General features: G+C 43.9%; 1 protein-coding gene across 1 annotated transcript in view; it reads right to left on the bottom strand.

Annotated features, from left to right (window-relative positions):
- Positions 1–16438, bottom strand: part of col6a3 (collagen, type VI, alpha 3) — a 355278-nt gene that overhangs the window by 16118 nt on the left and 322722 nt on the right. Inside the window, exons 69-70 of the mRNA XM_068036295.1 lie at positions 11913–12500; positions 6569–7207 (exon numbers count right to left, since the gene is read on the bottom strand). Coding sequence (XP_067892396.1) covers positions 6569–7207; positions 11913–12500 — 1227 coding nt within the window. The remainder of the gene's footprint in view (positions 1–6568; positions 7208–11912; positions 12501–16438) is intronic.

Raw genomic sequence — 16438 nt, 5'->3', positions numbered from 1 at the left:
AGCACAAAGAACAGTACAGCACAGGAACAGGCCATTCGGCCCTCCAAGCCTGCCTAAACTAACACCTTCTGCACTTCCTGGGCCCATATCCCTCTATTCCCTTCCTATACATATATTTGTCAAGATGTCTCTTAAACATCGCTATTGTATCTGCTTCCACCACCTCCCCTGGCAGCAAGTTCCAGGCACTCACCACTCACAACTTAGAGAAAGAAAAGAGGCCATGCAGAGCAGGACAAGCTGCTGGAAGAGGGAGGTGGGCTCTCAACTGGAGGCCATATCTGGCCAGAGTGATGATTAATTTTAATCAGTGAGTAGCTATGTGTGAGACATCCAAACTTCAGGATGTCCTCACTGAAATTTGCTATCTGCTGCAGTCACAACCGCAACCTCAGAACAGGGCAAGCAGCGTGTTGTCAGTGACTGTGTAGGTGACCATGGTGATGAACTTTTATCCGTCTGGCTCCTTCCAGACTGGAGCTGGAGATATTTGCAACATCTTGCAGCTTGCTTCCACTGTTGCATAAGGGAGGTCACTGAGGCTCTCCTTTCTAAGACAACGAACAATATTTCATTCTCACTTGCCAGAAACAAGCAGGCAAAGCAAGCATATGGTTTCACTCGGGTTGCAGGCCTTCCCATGGCGTAAGGTGACATTGACTGCACACACATGGCTTTACAGGCACTGCATATCAACTCTGCCCTATACCTGAAATTAAAATGATCCCACTCTGTCAACCTTCAGCTGATATGAGACCGTAGGCAGTGAATTGTGCAGGCCAATGCTCAGTATCCTGGCAACAGTTATGATGCCTTAGTTCTGCAGCAGTCTGCGATGCCAGCTGCATTTGAGCCACCACAGCAAACCAAAGGGTGGCTATTGGGTGACAAGGGCTATGTAGTGACATGACTGATGATTCCAGTGCGCAGCCCGCACATATATGTCCATGTCAAAGCCATGATGCCATGTGATACAACATTGGCACTCCAAAACAACATTTCTGCAGCCTGAACTGCTGTGGAGGAGCCCTACAGTGTGCACCAGAGCAGACGTCAAGATTTATGGTTGTCTGCTGTATGCTGTGCAACCTCGCCATCATGAGGGACAACCCTTGCCACCAGCTTTATGGCGAGGAGCTGAGGAGCAGGAGCAAGAGGAGGAGGAGGAAGAGGAAGAGGAGGAAGAGGAACGGAGGAGGCAATGTAGACAGCCCCTTTCTGCCTGGCTGTTCATGAAGAAATAAGATGAGTGCAAAACCAATAACCATAAACCTAATTCTCCAATCACCAACAGCCGCACAGTGTACCGCTCTCTTTCGCTGATTACCACAAAGTACACTTGACCACAAATAAGAGACACCTCAAAATAAGCATTCCAAACCAAAATTATAAATGAAATTGTGCCAGATCGCATATAAAAGTCAATTAACCATCTTTGTGCATCCCTTTAGTGCCTGTCTTCCATGTGCCTTTGACTGAACTAATGCTCCTATGCAGTATTACCTGAAAGGCTGCAGCATGGCTGGTGGAGGACTGCTGACTGTCAATGGAGAAGACAGCAGATGGTCTTTGAGGACAACCTCAAGCAGTTCTGGGCCTAAAAGGTCCACCTGTGGACTGCACCATCTCAGCAACAGGCAACAGCAAAGGCATTGTTGTAATATCAGAGTTGGGAGGATGAATACCATCTGCCTGAGAGAGGACAGTAGGATTTGCTTCATGGAGCCATGGCCTGTCCTATGGGATGGCATCTCTTCGATTCTAGTACACTGTTGGAGGACAGATTGCTGGACAGATGCGACACCCTGCAAGCCCCTTTGCACACTGTAATCCACAGCCATGATGGCAGCAGTTTGCATGGCAGCAAGCTGACCTTGCATCACAGAAGTCTGAGTTTCTACTACAGCACTCAAACGTGGTTGAAGAAACTCTGACTTGGGCAAGAGTGAGGAATGGCACAACAGGGGAGCGAGCAGTTTCCAAGATATTCATTTGCTACACTGCTGGTGGTTCAATGGGAGCTGTGACATCAGCCATTAGAAGCTGCATTGTTGCTAGGTCTACAAATGTGCGAATGGAGTTGGCCACCAGCTGCATGCTGAAAGGATAGGCTCCAAGCTCTGTGCAAAGCTTTATGAGAAGTTAGTGTTGGACTCCTTCATGCTGCTTGACAGAGCACAGGCTTCTTAATGCACAAGCATATTGCTGTGCTTATCCATCAGCATTCTTATGTAGGCTTCCTCATTTGAATGCTCTGTAATGGAACCTGTGTGTGACCTCACCCTCCAGCAAGCTAGTGCCTATGTTATCCTTGCTCCCCCCAGCCCTAGTTGCAGCCTACTCATGCCCAGTATCTCACCACATGCGGATTCTGCCTCTAATCCATCTTTATTATTTGTGCAGTGTCAGTATCTGCGCCGGTGGCTGTGAACGTGAAATCAAGTGACAGTCTCATTCATCACTTCCACTGCCTAACCAGGTTCCACCTGTTGGGGATCAGAAAGAAAAAGGCACAGGGGTAAGGTTGTGGTGAAGGTGGTGGGGAGGGGAAGCAGGGTGGGGGCAGAGGAGTAAGAGGTAGATGCTTACACCATCTGTAGCTTGCAAATCAGAAGAGAGTGTGGGATGAGGGGGAAGTGGGATGTGAGAAGGAGGATTCCGTATGATGTTATCAGCCCCACCGCTGGCAACCTCAGCAATGGCCATCCAAATATACCAATAATGGTCAGCAGCTTCTCCCCCATATTGGTTGGGTCATGCAGGCACTACTGTCCCCTCCCATTACTTCCTGCTGCCTCTAGTTCTGCATTGCCTTCAATCACAAGAGAGGGTGAAATTGGCGGCGGGCAAAAACAATGGCGGCCTGCCCATGTGGGCCACACGTCGTGGAGCCACCACAAAATTAAATGTGGCGGCTCATTTAAATAGCCGGAATGGGCGGGCTGTCCGTCCCCGGCAATGGCGTCAGCTGCCTGTGCCATTTCTACAGGGCTTCGAGCCCTGCTGTTCAATTTAAATATTTAAAGATACATTGATTTTAAAAAAGTCAAGAAATTTATCTTGGCTCTCTCCCCCCACCAATAACCAGAGAATTAATTACTTGGTCTCTCCCTCGCAAAACACATACCTTGTCCACCTGACCTTCCCCCCACCAAAGTTCACAAACTTTACACTATAACCCTTCCCACCATCCCCTACACCAATGATATGACTTTGACCTTACTCCCCCCACCCGCCGCACTGAGAAACTTACCTCCTCACCCTTCCCCACCAATGTTCCGCCTCGGTTCCCCGGATGGGGTTCCGAAGGCATGGGAGTGCTGGCCAGCAGCACGGAGATCGCACCGGGACAGACGGCGGGAGTGTAAGAGTAAATAATTCATTGATTTTAATTAATTTAAATATTTAAATGGGGCTCCTGTTGCCGAGCGGCAGGGGGCCGCCACGAGAACTCACCACCGCCGGCAATATCGAGCCAGGCCTTCCCGGCGTCAAGGTGCGTGACAGCCATCACCCGGAGGCATTTTCCACCCCGTACCCCCACCATGCCATGACCTCAGACTTCGGAGGGGGTCTATACAATTCAGCCCAAAGTAAATTAGGCGACCTAATTGATAGAGGTTGTTGGTAATTGGGGCTGTGGTAATTTGAGCAGTGGCTGAGGCTAGTGGTGCACTTGGTAGAATATGGCATTTATAGATACATTCACTGACCCTGACCATTCAGGCCTGGTCTTTGAACTTCTTGCAGCACTGCATGCAGATCCATTGGGGCTTTGACTTGCAACATTGACCACCACAGCTGTCTGCTCTCACTGCCTTCTTGACTGTGTTTCTGGAGGGCCTTCTTCCCCCTAGTGGATACAGGACAACTCTCCTCCTTTCCATCTTCGTCACCAAGATCGCCAGTGTAGCAAACGAATCCCTTGGAAATTGTTCTCCTCAGTTATGTCATTCCTCACTCTTAGCCAAGTCAGATTCTCTTTAACCACAATTCCTAGCACCTGCTCCAGCTTCAATACACCTCCCTCTTAAGAGGTCTATGCTAACTTTAAGCAGTAGAGACTAGCTTTAAATAATGCTCTCTGCTGATGTATCCAGCCAATGAATGGTTAGTTAGCGCTCCCTGAACACACAGATCATGGAAGTGAGCAGGCAGCACAAAGTTTGTGTGGTACCTGCATTGCAATCAGCGGGCATGGGCTATTTGTGCATCATGATCCCCATACTCATTTTCAGGGGCGAGTCAATTTAACTCCCAATATCTTTCCTCATGGCTAGAGAAAGTAAACTCCAATGTATAAGAACATATATAAATTTCAAAAATTAAAATTAAAAACAGGAAATAGAAATGTTTTAATTTTAGCAATATGCATTGACATCCAGTTTGCTTTAAGTATAACTTTCCCCTCCAAAATTTGCCTGTAATGTTATTCTCTCAGTAATTCCTGAATATCTTGTGAGTATTATTATTCCTGGATTTACCTCAAGAGTAATGATAAACAGATTAATGTGTAAGTGAATGACAAAGACCCAATAATACATTTTTAATATTGTTTGTATGTTTGTGGACCTTCTCTTCAAAGGGTTATTTATTCTTTCAGTGGAAGCTTTAACAGAGAGCACAGGGTGAGGCCAAGACATAAATGGCTAAGGTTAAAAGTTGGACTCACAAAGTTACCTGTTCTCAGTGGGCAAAGATTCAAAGGTAACATCATCTAGACCTTTAAAATAAAGAATTGATAATGTTGATCTGAACATGTTATTTAATGCTGACTTCTCTGACAGAGCTGAAACCCACAAGTACAGAGCCAGAAAGGAATTGAAAGAAATGATTTCTGAAAATAATGACTCAGAGTTTCGAAACAGCAGCAGTTCAAAATGAGAGATAACCTTGATCTGCTCTCCAATATTTAACAATCATTTTCTCAAGAGATTTGATCACTTGAGTGATTTGGCATAACACACTATTTGCATATAAATGCTACAGTTAGGTTAACTGATAAATGAAATAGTTATTACATAGTATTACGTAGCATTTACAGAATAGAAACAGACCATTCAATCAAATAGGTTCATTCTGATGTTTATGCTCCCCACAAGCCTCTTCCCACACTTCTATGTCTAACCCCAACAGCCTATTACAGGCATGGCAGCCTAGTGGTTATGTTACTAGATGAGTAATCCAATGCTCCAGAGACATGAGTTCAATTCTCACAACAACTGGGGAATTTAAATTCAGTTAATTAAATAAATCTAGAATTTAAAAAAATCAGTAATGGTGACCATGAAGCATATTGAATTGCCATAAACACCCATCCGGTGCCCTCATGTCCTTTAGAGAAACATCTGCTGTCCTAATCCAGTATGGCCTATATGTGACTCTGACCCATGGCAAGATGGTTGATTTGTAACTGCCCTCTTAGTTGTCTTAGCAAGCCACTCAGTTGTATCAAGCTGCAATGAAAGCATCTATTGGGAACAAAACTGGACAGACCACATGGCATCAACGTAGGACCTACACAGTGCTTCAAGAAGGCAGCTCATCACCACGTTGAAGAACAATTAAGGATGCCAGCGATGCTCACATCCAATGAATAAAAATAACTTTCCATTTTTTCTCCCTCATGCATTTATGTAGTTTCCCCTTAAAATGTGCCTCAATCACTCCTTATGGTAATGGTTTATATGGTCATGATTTTACCCCCCAGGAGTGGGCGGGGAGGGGGCGTAAAATCGGGGGTGCCGTGCCAATCACCTTCCCGCCACTGCTGGCATTTTACCAGCCCTCTGATTGGCTGGCAGCCCTTGGAGGCAGGACATCCTGCCTTAGAGGGGTGGAAGCCACGACTGCAGGCAATTAACTGCCTGAACAATGTAAAATCCAGTCGTGGCCTCCATGACTGGCAAAGGCGGGGTTGCCCCTGACTTTCCAACCTGTAGATAGGGCCATCGCAGCCCTGTAAAATCCCAGCCTATATTCTAACTACTCTCTGGGTAAAGAAGTTTCTCATGAATTCCCTATTGGATTTATTCGCAACTCTCATATTTATGACCCTAGTTCTAAAGTACCCTGCAAGTGGAAACATCTTCTCTCTGTCTACCTTATTGAACCTTTTCATAATCTTAAGAAATATGTCAGGTCACCCCTCATTCTTCTCTTTTCTAGAGAAAAGAGGCCCTAGCTTATTCAATCTTTCCTGATCAGTATAACCTCTCCATTGTAGTATCATTTTAGTAAATTAATTTGTCCTTTTTATAATATAGAGACCAGAACTGTTCATCATACTCCAAGTGTGGTGTAGCCAAGGTTCAATAAAGTTTAACTTTCCTGCCTTTGAATTCTATCTCTCCAGAAATGAACCTCAGTACTTTGTGACCTTTGTGACCTGTGTCACTACTTTTAGTGATTTGTGCATCTGAACTTTTAATTTTATCTTTCAACTATTTTGCTAACTCACAATATTTTCAGTGAATGGTGAAGTATTTTACAGAAAATTAAAAATCATTTAGAAGTATTAGCACTAGTAATGCAGTAATATTTAAAGAACAAAGCCCAATTTGTGTACCTTCTTCATTAGTAATAAGTGGCTCTCCAGCAATTACTGTTGACTCTCCAATCGTTACTGTTGGAGCAGATAGTGTTGACAATGGTGTCATCACCCGTTCCTGTACGTGTGGTAGGTTATGAAATTCCTTTACACTGAAGACCAAAGTAGGATTGGTTGCAATTTCTTGTAGCTGTGCTGGGTCTGCATTTCTTACTCCAACAGCGAAAGTTGCTATAGCAGCTCGTTTCAGTGCATCTGCATATGGTTTAACAGCATCCACTGATCTGCCGCCAGTGAACACCACCAGAAACTGAGGAACTCCGTGCTCTTTTCTGCTTCCTGCATGACTGGTAAAGTGGTTCCTTAAGACAAAGTCCAGTGCTGCGCCAGTGTTGAGCATTGTGCCACCTTTTAATTTCAGTCCTTTTACGTGACTCAGAATTTCAGCTTTTTTTGAGTAGGTATTAAGATAGAATTCAGTTTGTGAATTGTGACTGAACTGTGCCAGACCAATTCGCACTCTGTCACTTCCAATGTTGAGATTCTCAATTATGTTTTTGATGAAATCATGGACAATAAGTAAGTTTGTGTTTCCAACATTGTCTGATCCATCGATAAGGAACACAATGTCTCTCTTATTCACTTCCTCAGGCGAAACTGCAAAAGAATACCCATTGTAATCAACAGCGGATCATATAAAATTGGTAGTTATTATATACGAGCAGGAAAGTCTATGCTCTTAACTTATTATAGATCCCTATTACATCAGGTGCCATTAATGCCAAAGATAAGGGGAGTGGTAAATTAGGCGGGATCACAAAAATAAAAACATAGAAGCATAGAATGGTTACAGCACAGAAGGAGGCCATTTGGCTCGTCAAGCCTGGGTGGACTGTCTGCAAGAGCAATTTAGCCAAACCCACCCCCCACACCACCGCCCCCCCCACCCCCCCACCCTGCCAGCCTTTCCCCATAGCCCTGCATTTTTTTCCCTTCAGGTGGTTATCTAATTCCCTTTTGAAAGCCATGTTTGAATCTGCCGCCACCACAACCTCAGGCAGTGCATTCCACATCCTAACCACTTGCTGCGTAAAAATGTCTTTCCTTAGGTCACCTTTGGTTCTTTTGCCAATCACTTTAAAACCAGGTCCTCTGGTTCTCAACCCTTCTGCAAATAGGGACAGTTTCTCTCTCCCTACTGTGTCTGGATCCCTCATGATTTTGAGCACCTCGATCAAATCACCTCTCAGCCTTTCCGTCTAAAAGGAGAACAACCTCAGCTTCTCTAATCTATTCTTTAACTTCAACTTGTAAAGCAGATCAGCTCATTCAAGGTGTGGGAGATTAGTGCTTTCTCATTTCAGGCACTCTGTTAGCACTACAAACTTCTGGGTTAGACTGTAACCTTTATTGCACCATTGCAACAGTTCTAAATGTCACAAAAGCAATTGTTGCAGCCTTTCTGAGTGGGATAGCTATTTCAGTGACTTCATTTAACTTGGGATCCTTCCAAACAGCAAAGATTAGACTTTCATCTATCTGTTTAAATTGGTATTTGAATCCAGAGTGATGACAAGCAAAGACATTACCCTAATATAATAAAAGCAAAATACTGCGGATGCTGGAAATCTGAAACAAAAACAAGAAATGCTGGAATCACTCAGCAGGTCTGGCAGCATCTGTGGAAAGAGAAGCAGAGTTAACGTTTCGGGTCAGTGACCCTTCTTCGGAAGGGTCATTAGACATTACCCTGTTGTTTCACGAAGTCTCCCAAAACTTTAAGAATTTATATTTGGACACCAGTGAGCAAATCAAAGCTTTATCCAGCCAAATGTATGTTCTAACAACCCTGAATCATGACATGAGAAAAGTATCAACTAAGTATTTTGCATCTGTCTTCACAAAGGAAGAGGATGATGTGAAGATTACACTAAAAGAGGAGTGGGAAGTTATGGCTAGGGTTGTAACAGATAGAGAAGACATACTAAAAAGATAAGCATTACTGAAAATTGGTAAGTCATCTGGTCCAGATGAAATACATCCTAGGTCGCTGAAAGAAGCATAAGTAGAAATAGCAGATGCATTGATCACAATTTTTCAACCTTATTTGGATACAGAGTAGCGCCAGAAGACTGGAAGGTTGCTAATGTTATACCACTATTCAAGAAACGGGTGGGAGATAAATCAGAAAACTACAGGCCAGTCAGCTTAACGTTGGTGATGGAGAAGTTATTGGAAACCATTATCAGGGTCAAAATAAACTTTCATTGGTAAAGCACCTGACTAACTTGATTGAATTCTTCGATGAGGTAACAGAGAAGGTTCATCAAATAGTGCAGTAGATGTATATCTAGACTTTCAGAAGGCATTCAACAAAGTGCCAAACAGAAGGCTTATTAAGAAGGTGGAAGGGGAAAATGGTGGTATGGATATGAAACTGGCTCAGTGACCAGAAGCAAAAGATGGTGGTGGATGGATGTTTTACAGATTGGAGGTGGATTGCAGTAGTATTTCCCAAGGGTCAGTTTTGGTTCACAAGAACACGAGAAATAGGAGCAGGAGTAGATCATGTGGCCCATCGAGCCTACTCCGCCATTCAATATTATCATGGCTGATCTTAGCCTTCAACTCCACTTTTCCACCCGCTTGCCATATCCCTCGATTCCCTGAGAGACCAAAATTCCCTCTATCTCAGCCTTAAATGTATTCAACAATGGAACATTCACAACTCTCTGGGATAGAGAATTCCAAAGAGTCACAACCCTTTGAGTGAAACAATTTCTCATCTCAGTCCTAAATAATCAGCCCATGATCCTGAGCCTGTGCCCCATGGTTTAGATTCCTCAACCAGCAGAAACAGTTTCTCAGTGTCTACCCTATCCAGCCCCTTCAGAATATTGTATGGTTCAATGAGATCGCCTCTCCATCACTTAAACTCCAGAGAGTATAAGCCCAATTTACTCTCATCATAGGATAACCCCCTCACCCCCAGGGACCAATTTAGTGAACCCTCACTGCACAGCCTCCAGTGCAAGTATATCCTTTCATAAATGTGGTGACCAAAACTGCACACAGTACTCCAGCTGTGGTCTCACCAAAGCCCTGTACAATTATAGCAAGACTTCTTTATTCTTGTACTCCAATCCCCTTGCAATAAAGGCCAGCATGCCATTTACCTTCCTAATTGCTTTTTGTACCTCATGCTAACTTTCTGCATTCCTTGTACAAGCACAGCTAAGTCTCTTTGAACATCAACACTTGCACGTTTCACACCTTTAAAAAAACATTCTGCTTTTCTATTCTTACGACCAAAGAGAATAACTTCACACTTCCCGACATTATACTCCATCTGCCATCTTGTCGTCCACTCACTTAGCCTGTCTATATCTCTTTTTTTTTTGACAGCAGCTTCTCTGTGTCCTCCCCACAGCTTAACTTTCCACCTACCTTTGTATCTTCAGCAAACTTAGGTACATTACTCTCTGCCTCTTCATCCAAGTCATTAATATAGATTGTAAATAGCTGAGGTCCCAGCAATGATCCTTGTGGCACTCCACTATTTACTGCCTGACGACTTGAAAATATTTGCTTCCTGTCCTTTAACCTATCCTTTATCTGTGCTAATATATTACCCCCAACTCCATGAGCCCTTATCTTGCCTATTAACCTTTTGTGTGGCACCTTATCAAATGCCTTCTGGAAATCCAGGTACACTACATCTACTGGTTCCCCTTTATCTATCCTATCAGTTACATCCTCAAAAAACTAATAAATTTGTCAAACAGCATCCATTACTCTCTTCAATTTTGACATAGACAATAATGAAATAGGCTTTGGTGTAGGGAGCAGCATTTTAAAGTTTGAAGATGATACAAAACTTGGCAAAATAATAGATAATACTCAGAGAGTAGTAGGGGCGTGGAACACCCTGCCTGCAACAGTAGTAGACTCGCCAACTTTAAGGGCATTTAAGTGGTCATTGGATAGACATATGGATGAAAATGGAATAGTGTAGGTCAGGTGGTTTCACAGGTCGGCACAACATCGAGGGCCGAAGGGCCTGTACTGCGCTATAATGTTCTAATTCTAATAGATAGTGATGAGGATAGTTAGAGAATTCATGATGAAATGGGCAGAAGCATGGCAAATGCCATTCAATGTGCAGAAGTGTGACAGCACGATTTGCATTTATATAGTGCCTTTTACAATCTCAGGACATCCCAAAGCACTTCACAGCCAATGAAGTACTTTTTAAAGTGTACTCACTGTTGGAAAGTAGGAAATGCAGCAGCCAGTTTGCATACAGCAAGTTCCCACAAACAACAGTGTGATAATGACCAATAATCTTTTGTGTTGTTGATTGAGGGATACATATTGGCCAGGATAATGGGGGTAACTCATCCACTCTTCTTTGAAATAGTGCGGTGGGAACTTTTAGATCCACCTTATAAAGCACCTTTGAAAGGTTTAACATCTCACGCGAAAGATCGCACTGCCAACAGTGCAGCCTCCCTCAGTACTACACTGGAGTGTCAGCCTAGGTTTTGTGCTCAAGTCTCCAGAGTGCGATGTGATACACTCTCGGAGGACTAATATGGAAGGACAATATAATATAAATTTTTAAAAATGTAGATGAACAGAAAGAGCTTGATGCACATACACAAAATCCTCAAAGGTGGCAGAATAAATTGATAAGGTGGTTAAAAAAGCATATGGGTTACTTGGGTTTATAAACAGAGGAATAGAATGTAAATGCAAAGAGATCATGCTAAAACTTTATAAAACACTGAAATAAAAACCGAAAATGCTAGAAATATTCAGCAGGCTTGGAAGCATCTGTGGAAAGAGAAACAGGGTTAATGTTTCACTTATGAGATGATAGAAAAGACGGAACATTCTCCTTAGAAAAGTGAAGGTGACCTAATAGAGGCTTTCGAGATGAGGAGACGTTTTAATAGAGTAGATAGGAAAAACATTTCCCTGTGGAGAGTGAGTCAGTAACCAGAGGTTAAAATCATTGGCAAAAGATCCAGAAGGGGAGATGAGGAATTTTTTTTCACTGAGTAATGTCAAGATCTGAAACGCTTTCCATGAAAGAGTGGTAGGAAGGAATTCCATAAATCATGTTAAAAGGGAGTTGGAAAGCTGTTGCGGATAACGAAGAATTCCAGACAAAAAGCAGGAAAGTGGGACAAAGCATTACAGCTCTTTCAAAGAGCCAGCACAGGCACAATGGGTTGAATGGCCTCATTCTGAGTTGCAAGTTTCTAATATTCCATGATTTCTGGTAATCTTTTTGAATTTGGAGTCTGCTGAGTAAATTAATGGCACAGAATAATCACAGTTGGCCAAAGTCTTTTACCTTCAGTATTAACAGTAGTCATTTCCTCAATAATGAACACGGTTTTAACTTTAGATATCAGCTCCTTTTGAATAGTTTGCAACTCTCGGAAATCTCTCAGTTTCAAAACAAAATTGGGTTCATATACGATCTGTTGTAGCTCCGATGTGTCTGCACCCTTGGCTCCGATAGCAATGGGCACTATACCAGCCTGTTTCACCGCATCTGCTGCCTGTCCAACATCATCTCTGGATTTCCCAGCTGTGATGAGCACCAGGATTTGTGAAGCTCCAGCATCTCTTCTGCTCCCTGCAGATGGACTGAAGACATTCTTTGTGACATAGTCCAGTGCAGCACCAGTGTTCAGGGATCTTCCTGTTTTCAGTCTCAGCTTTTGTAATGCTTTTAAAACCTCATCTTTAGTTGAATGACTATCCAAGCCAAATTCCACTCTTGAGTCAAAACTGTATTGTACCACAGCAACTTGATCTTTGTCAGGTCCAATATCGAGCTCCTGAATTACTTCCATAAGAAATTTACGGACTAGAGGAAAGGATCTCCCCATTCCAGGAGAGCCATCAATTAGGAAGACAATATCTCTCTTCCTGGCTGCAGAAATTGAACAGAAATTTAAATAAGTATCATCTAAATACTAAATTTTTAAATTAAAATAAGCAATAAAGAATATGAAGTGAACATCAAAATTGTACAGTTTTTGAGGAACACAATACAGAGGAGCTGTATGGAAGGCTAAGTTCTTGCTTTCATAAGAGATAAACCAAAGTGCATGTCTTTCTGATACATGTGCATCCTCAGAGCTCAGTGAAGTGCCAACTCAGATCTTGGCCATTTCAATTCACTTTCTTAAAAATTTTCCATTTCTCTCCTGGGATCCAACATAGAGTGTTTCAGCCGTGCTCCTGCCTCACAGTCATGAGCAATGCCACAGGTGAATAATAATCCATTGTAAACATACTAGCCACAAGATTCAGCTCCATAGCACCTATAGTTTTGGAGCTACAGCTGCTGTTTCAGTATCAAAATGGCATTCGCACTGTGCACGCACACTTCCAGAATAACTCTCTCGGGACGCTATTTGTTGAGGGCATTAACACGGGTGTTAGGAGTGTGTGACAAAAGTAAACACAGTAGGCAGATCATGACATCAGTCAACATGTAATGCTGATTTTACACCAGGAGTACTACTTTTGATCTAAGTGCTCCAGCTAATGCCCTTTCTTAATCCTGCACAGCTGAATGTGCTCTCAGCAGCAGGAAGGACAGCAACACCCACCCCCTCCCCCCCTATTCCCCCACCAGCATTTTTTAAAGGGATCATCAACTATTTTCAGGTTACTTACTGATTGATTTCTACTGGCTGTGTTGGAATTTGTAGAAGTGCTATGAGCTTTCTAGTGCTGTTTAAAGCTGATGAAGTCACCCTCCCAGTCATGGGTGCTGTAGTTATCATCCCCCCTTGGCCTGCACATGAAAGGGAGATTCAGCAGAAACAGCATAAAAGAGGACGAAATACTCACAGAGGGAGAAGGAGGAGGGGGAGAAGGGCTCTCAGCGGGAGACCATATCCAGTCAGTGTCTTCGGGGAGCCTTTCTCTCACCTCAATCTAAGTCAGTTTTAAGAAGGAGATGCTCACTAAAATCTGTCCCCTCTTGCAGGCAAACCTGTAGCCTCAGAACAGGGGAAGGACGGTGCTGCCAGTGGCTGTGAAGGCAACCATGGCAAAGTGTTGGGATCTTTTTATGCTGGGGTAGGTGACATCTCTAACATCTCCCAGTTTGCCGTCCACTTTTGCATAAGGGAGGTGACAGATGCTCCTTATACCAAGAAACATTGCGTTCTCTCTGAGCAGAGAGATAGAGGCAGAACATGTAAGTGGCTTTGCCGGGATAGTGGGCATCCCCATGGTGCAGGGTGCCATCAACCGCACACACATGGCTTTGCGAGAGTCACATCAAAATGCAGATGTACCACAACTGCAAAGGGTTCAACACCCTGAATATGCAATTGGTGTGTGGCCAGGCTGAGGACATCATGCAGGCAAAAGCCTGGTATCCTGAAAGCAGTCATGATGTCTTTATTCTGTGCTAGTCTGCTTGATGTTTATTCAATATTTAAGCCATCGTGTCAAACCAGATTGTGACTGCTGGGCGACAAGGGCTATCTGCTGACCACCTGGCTGATGACACCAGTGTGAAACCCAGTTACACATGGGCAGCAGGTACATAATGAGAGCCATGCTGCCACATTAAACATCATTGAGCAGACAATTGGGGTACTCAAGCAATGCTTCCACTGCCTGGACTGCTCTGGAAGAGCCCTGCAGTACTCGAAGTGTGTGTCAAGATTCATCATGGTCTGCAGTATCTTGCACAACCTGGCCACCATGAGGGCACATCCCTTGCCACCAGGGGTATGGCAAGCAACAGAGGAGGAAGAAATGTATCCCCTTTCCAAGTGGGCTGTCTGTGATCACCTCATCCAACTATGATTCCAATGAACATAACCCCAATTGGGATCAAAATCCTGGAACTCCCTCCTTAACAGCACTGTGTGTGCACCTCCACAAGATGGACTGCAGCAGTTCAAGAAGGCAGCTCACCACCACCTTCTCAAGGGCAATTAGGGATGGGTAATAAATGCTGGCCTAGCCAGTGATGCTCACATTCCATGAAAGAATAAAAAAAAATCCCCACTCTACAACAGTCCTACGCCTTACCTTCCCTGACCATCACAGATTCCTCTTGGCTACAATGCTGAAAGAAAAGCCACCACAAAGTAACCAGTCCAAATCAACTTTATCAAACAAAACATCCAACATTCCGTACAAAAGTCAACTATTCACATTTTTGCATTCCCTGGCTGAAGCCTTTGCCTGTTCTAGTGCTCCTACACTACCAGTGGCTGCAGCATGGCTGGTGAAAGGCTGCTGACCTTCAGTGGGGGAGACTGCAGATGGTCTTTATAGAATCATAGAAATGTATGGCACAGAAAGAGGCCACTTGGCCCATCATTTGCCCACCTTACAGGCCTCTTGAGCAGCTCTAGCCTGGCTTCAGATTGCACCAATTCATTCATCATGGACAGCTGCAGTATGGACTGATTAGCTCAGAAGCAACAGCAAGGGTAATGGCAGAGTGGCAATGGTGGGAGGACAAATGCTGTCATTCCAGGAGAAGACAACAAGATCATGCGCCACGGAGTCGCTGCCAATCCCCCAACGCGATACCTCAGCTATCCTGGTAATCTGTCGGAGGACAGACTCCTGTACTGCTGTGACATCATTCAGCCCCTTGGAACATTGGAACTCACAGCCATGATGGCAGCAGTCCAAGCCTGCATGACAGCAAAGTGTGCTTGCAATGATCTCAGTCTGAGTTTCTACTGTGGCTTCTGCTTGTGCTGCACTGGAAGCTGAGACATCAGCCATCAGATGCTGCATCATCGTTGCGCCTGCAAGAGTTAGAGTCATAGAGTCATTTACGGCACAGAAGAAGGAGGCCATTCAGCCCATCGAGTCCATGCTGACTCTCCACAGAGCTATGATGTCAGTCCCACTCCCCGGCTCCATAAGTCTACTTCTCTCAGGTGCCCATCCAACTTCCTCTTGAAGTCATTGATCGTCTCCGTTTCCACCACCTTTGTGGGCAGCGAGTTCCAAGTCATTACCAGCTGCTGCATAAAAAAGTGCTTCCTCATATTCTCCCTGCATCTTTTGCCCATAATTTTCAATCTGCGTCCTCCAGTCCTTGTACAATTTGTTAATCGGAACAGCTTTTCCTCGTCTAACTTATCTAAGCCTGTCATAATCGTGTACACTTCTATTAAATCTCCCCTCAATCTCCTTTGTTCTAAGGAGAACAAACCCAGCTTTTCCAACCTAACCTTGTAACTAAAATCCTCCATCCATGGAACCATTCTGGTAAATAGAACCATAGAAAAAGTACAGCACAGGAGGACGCCATTCAGCCCATCATGTCGGTGCCGGTCGAGTAAACTATCCGCCCAAACTAATCCCACCTTCCAGCACCTGGTCCATAGCCCCGCAGGTTACAGCACCTCAGGTACATATCCAGGTACCTTTTAAAAGAACTGAGGATCTCTGCCCCCATCACCATTCCTGGCAGTGAATTCCAGACAACCACCACCCTCTGGGTGAAAAGGTTTCCCCTCATGTCCCCTCTAATCCTCCTACCAATCACCTTAAATCTGTTCAATAATTTCAGAGCATGACGGGCCCCCCTTTTTATTTTTAGTTATTCTTTCTTTTTTATTATCTATTATTTTTTATTTGTTTATTTTAGTTTAATTTATTGCATCATTCATTTTTTTACCATGTGTCTACCCACTTTTTTTCACGTTTGTGCTTTGGGCCAAGGCTGTTCATTTTCCTGTCAATTAACACCCTCTCTGCACTAATGCTTTGTCTTTCAGCACATCATTAACATACTGTCTGCCTTTGCTCCATGACCTTCCGGTCATTAATTCTCTGTGACCCTCTGTCCTATCAACATCTTGCCCTTTGTTA

The sequence above is a fragment of the Heterodontus francisci genome, chromosome 7, assembly GCF_036365525.1.
Source record: "Heterodontus francisci isolate sHetFra1 chromosome 7, sHetFra1.hap1, whole genome shotgun sequence".
NCBI classification, from domain to species: Eukaryota; Metazoa; Chordata; class Chondrichthyes; order Heterodontiformes; family Heterodontidae; genus Heterodontus; species Heterodontus francisci.
Note: the sequence above shows the minus strand (reverse complement) of the source record. Positions and strands in the feature narration are given on the sequence as shown.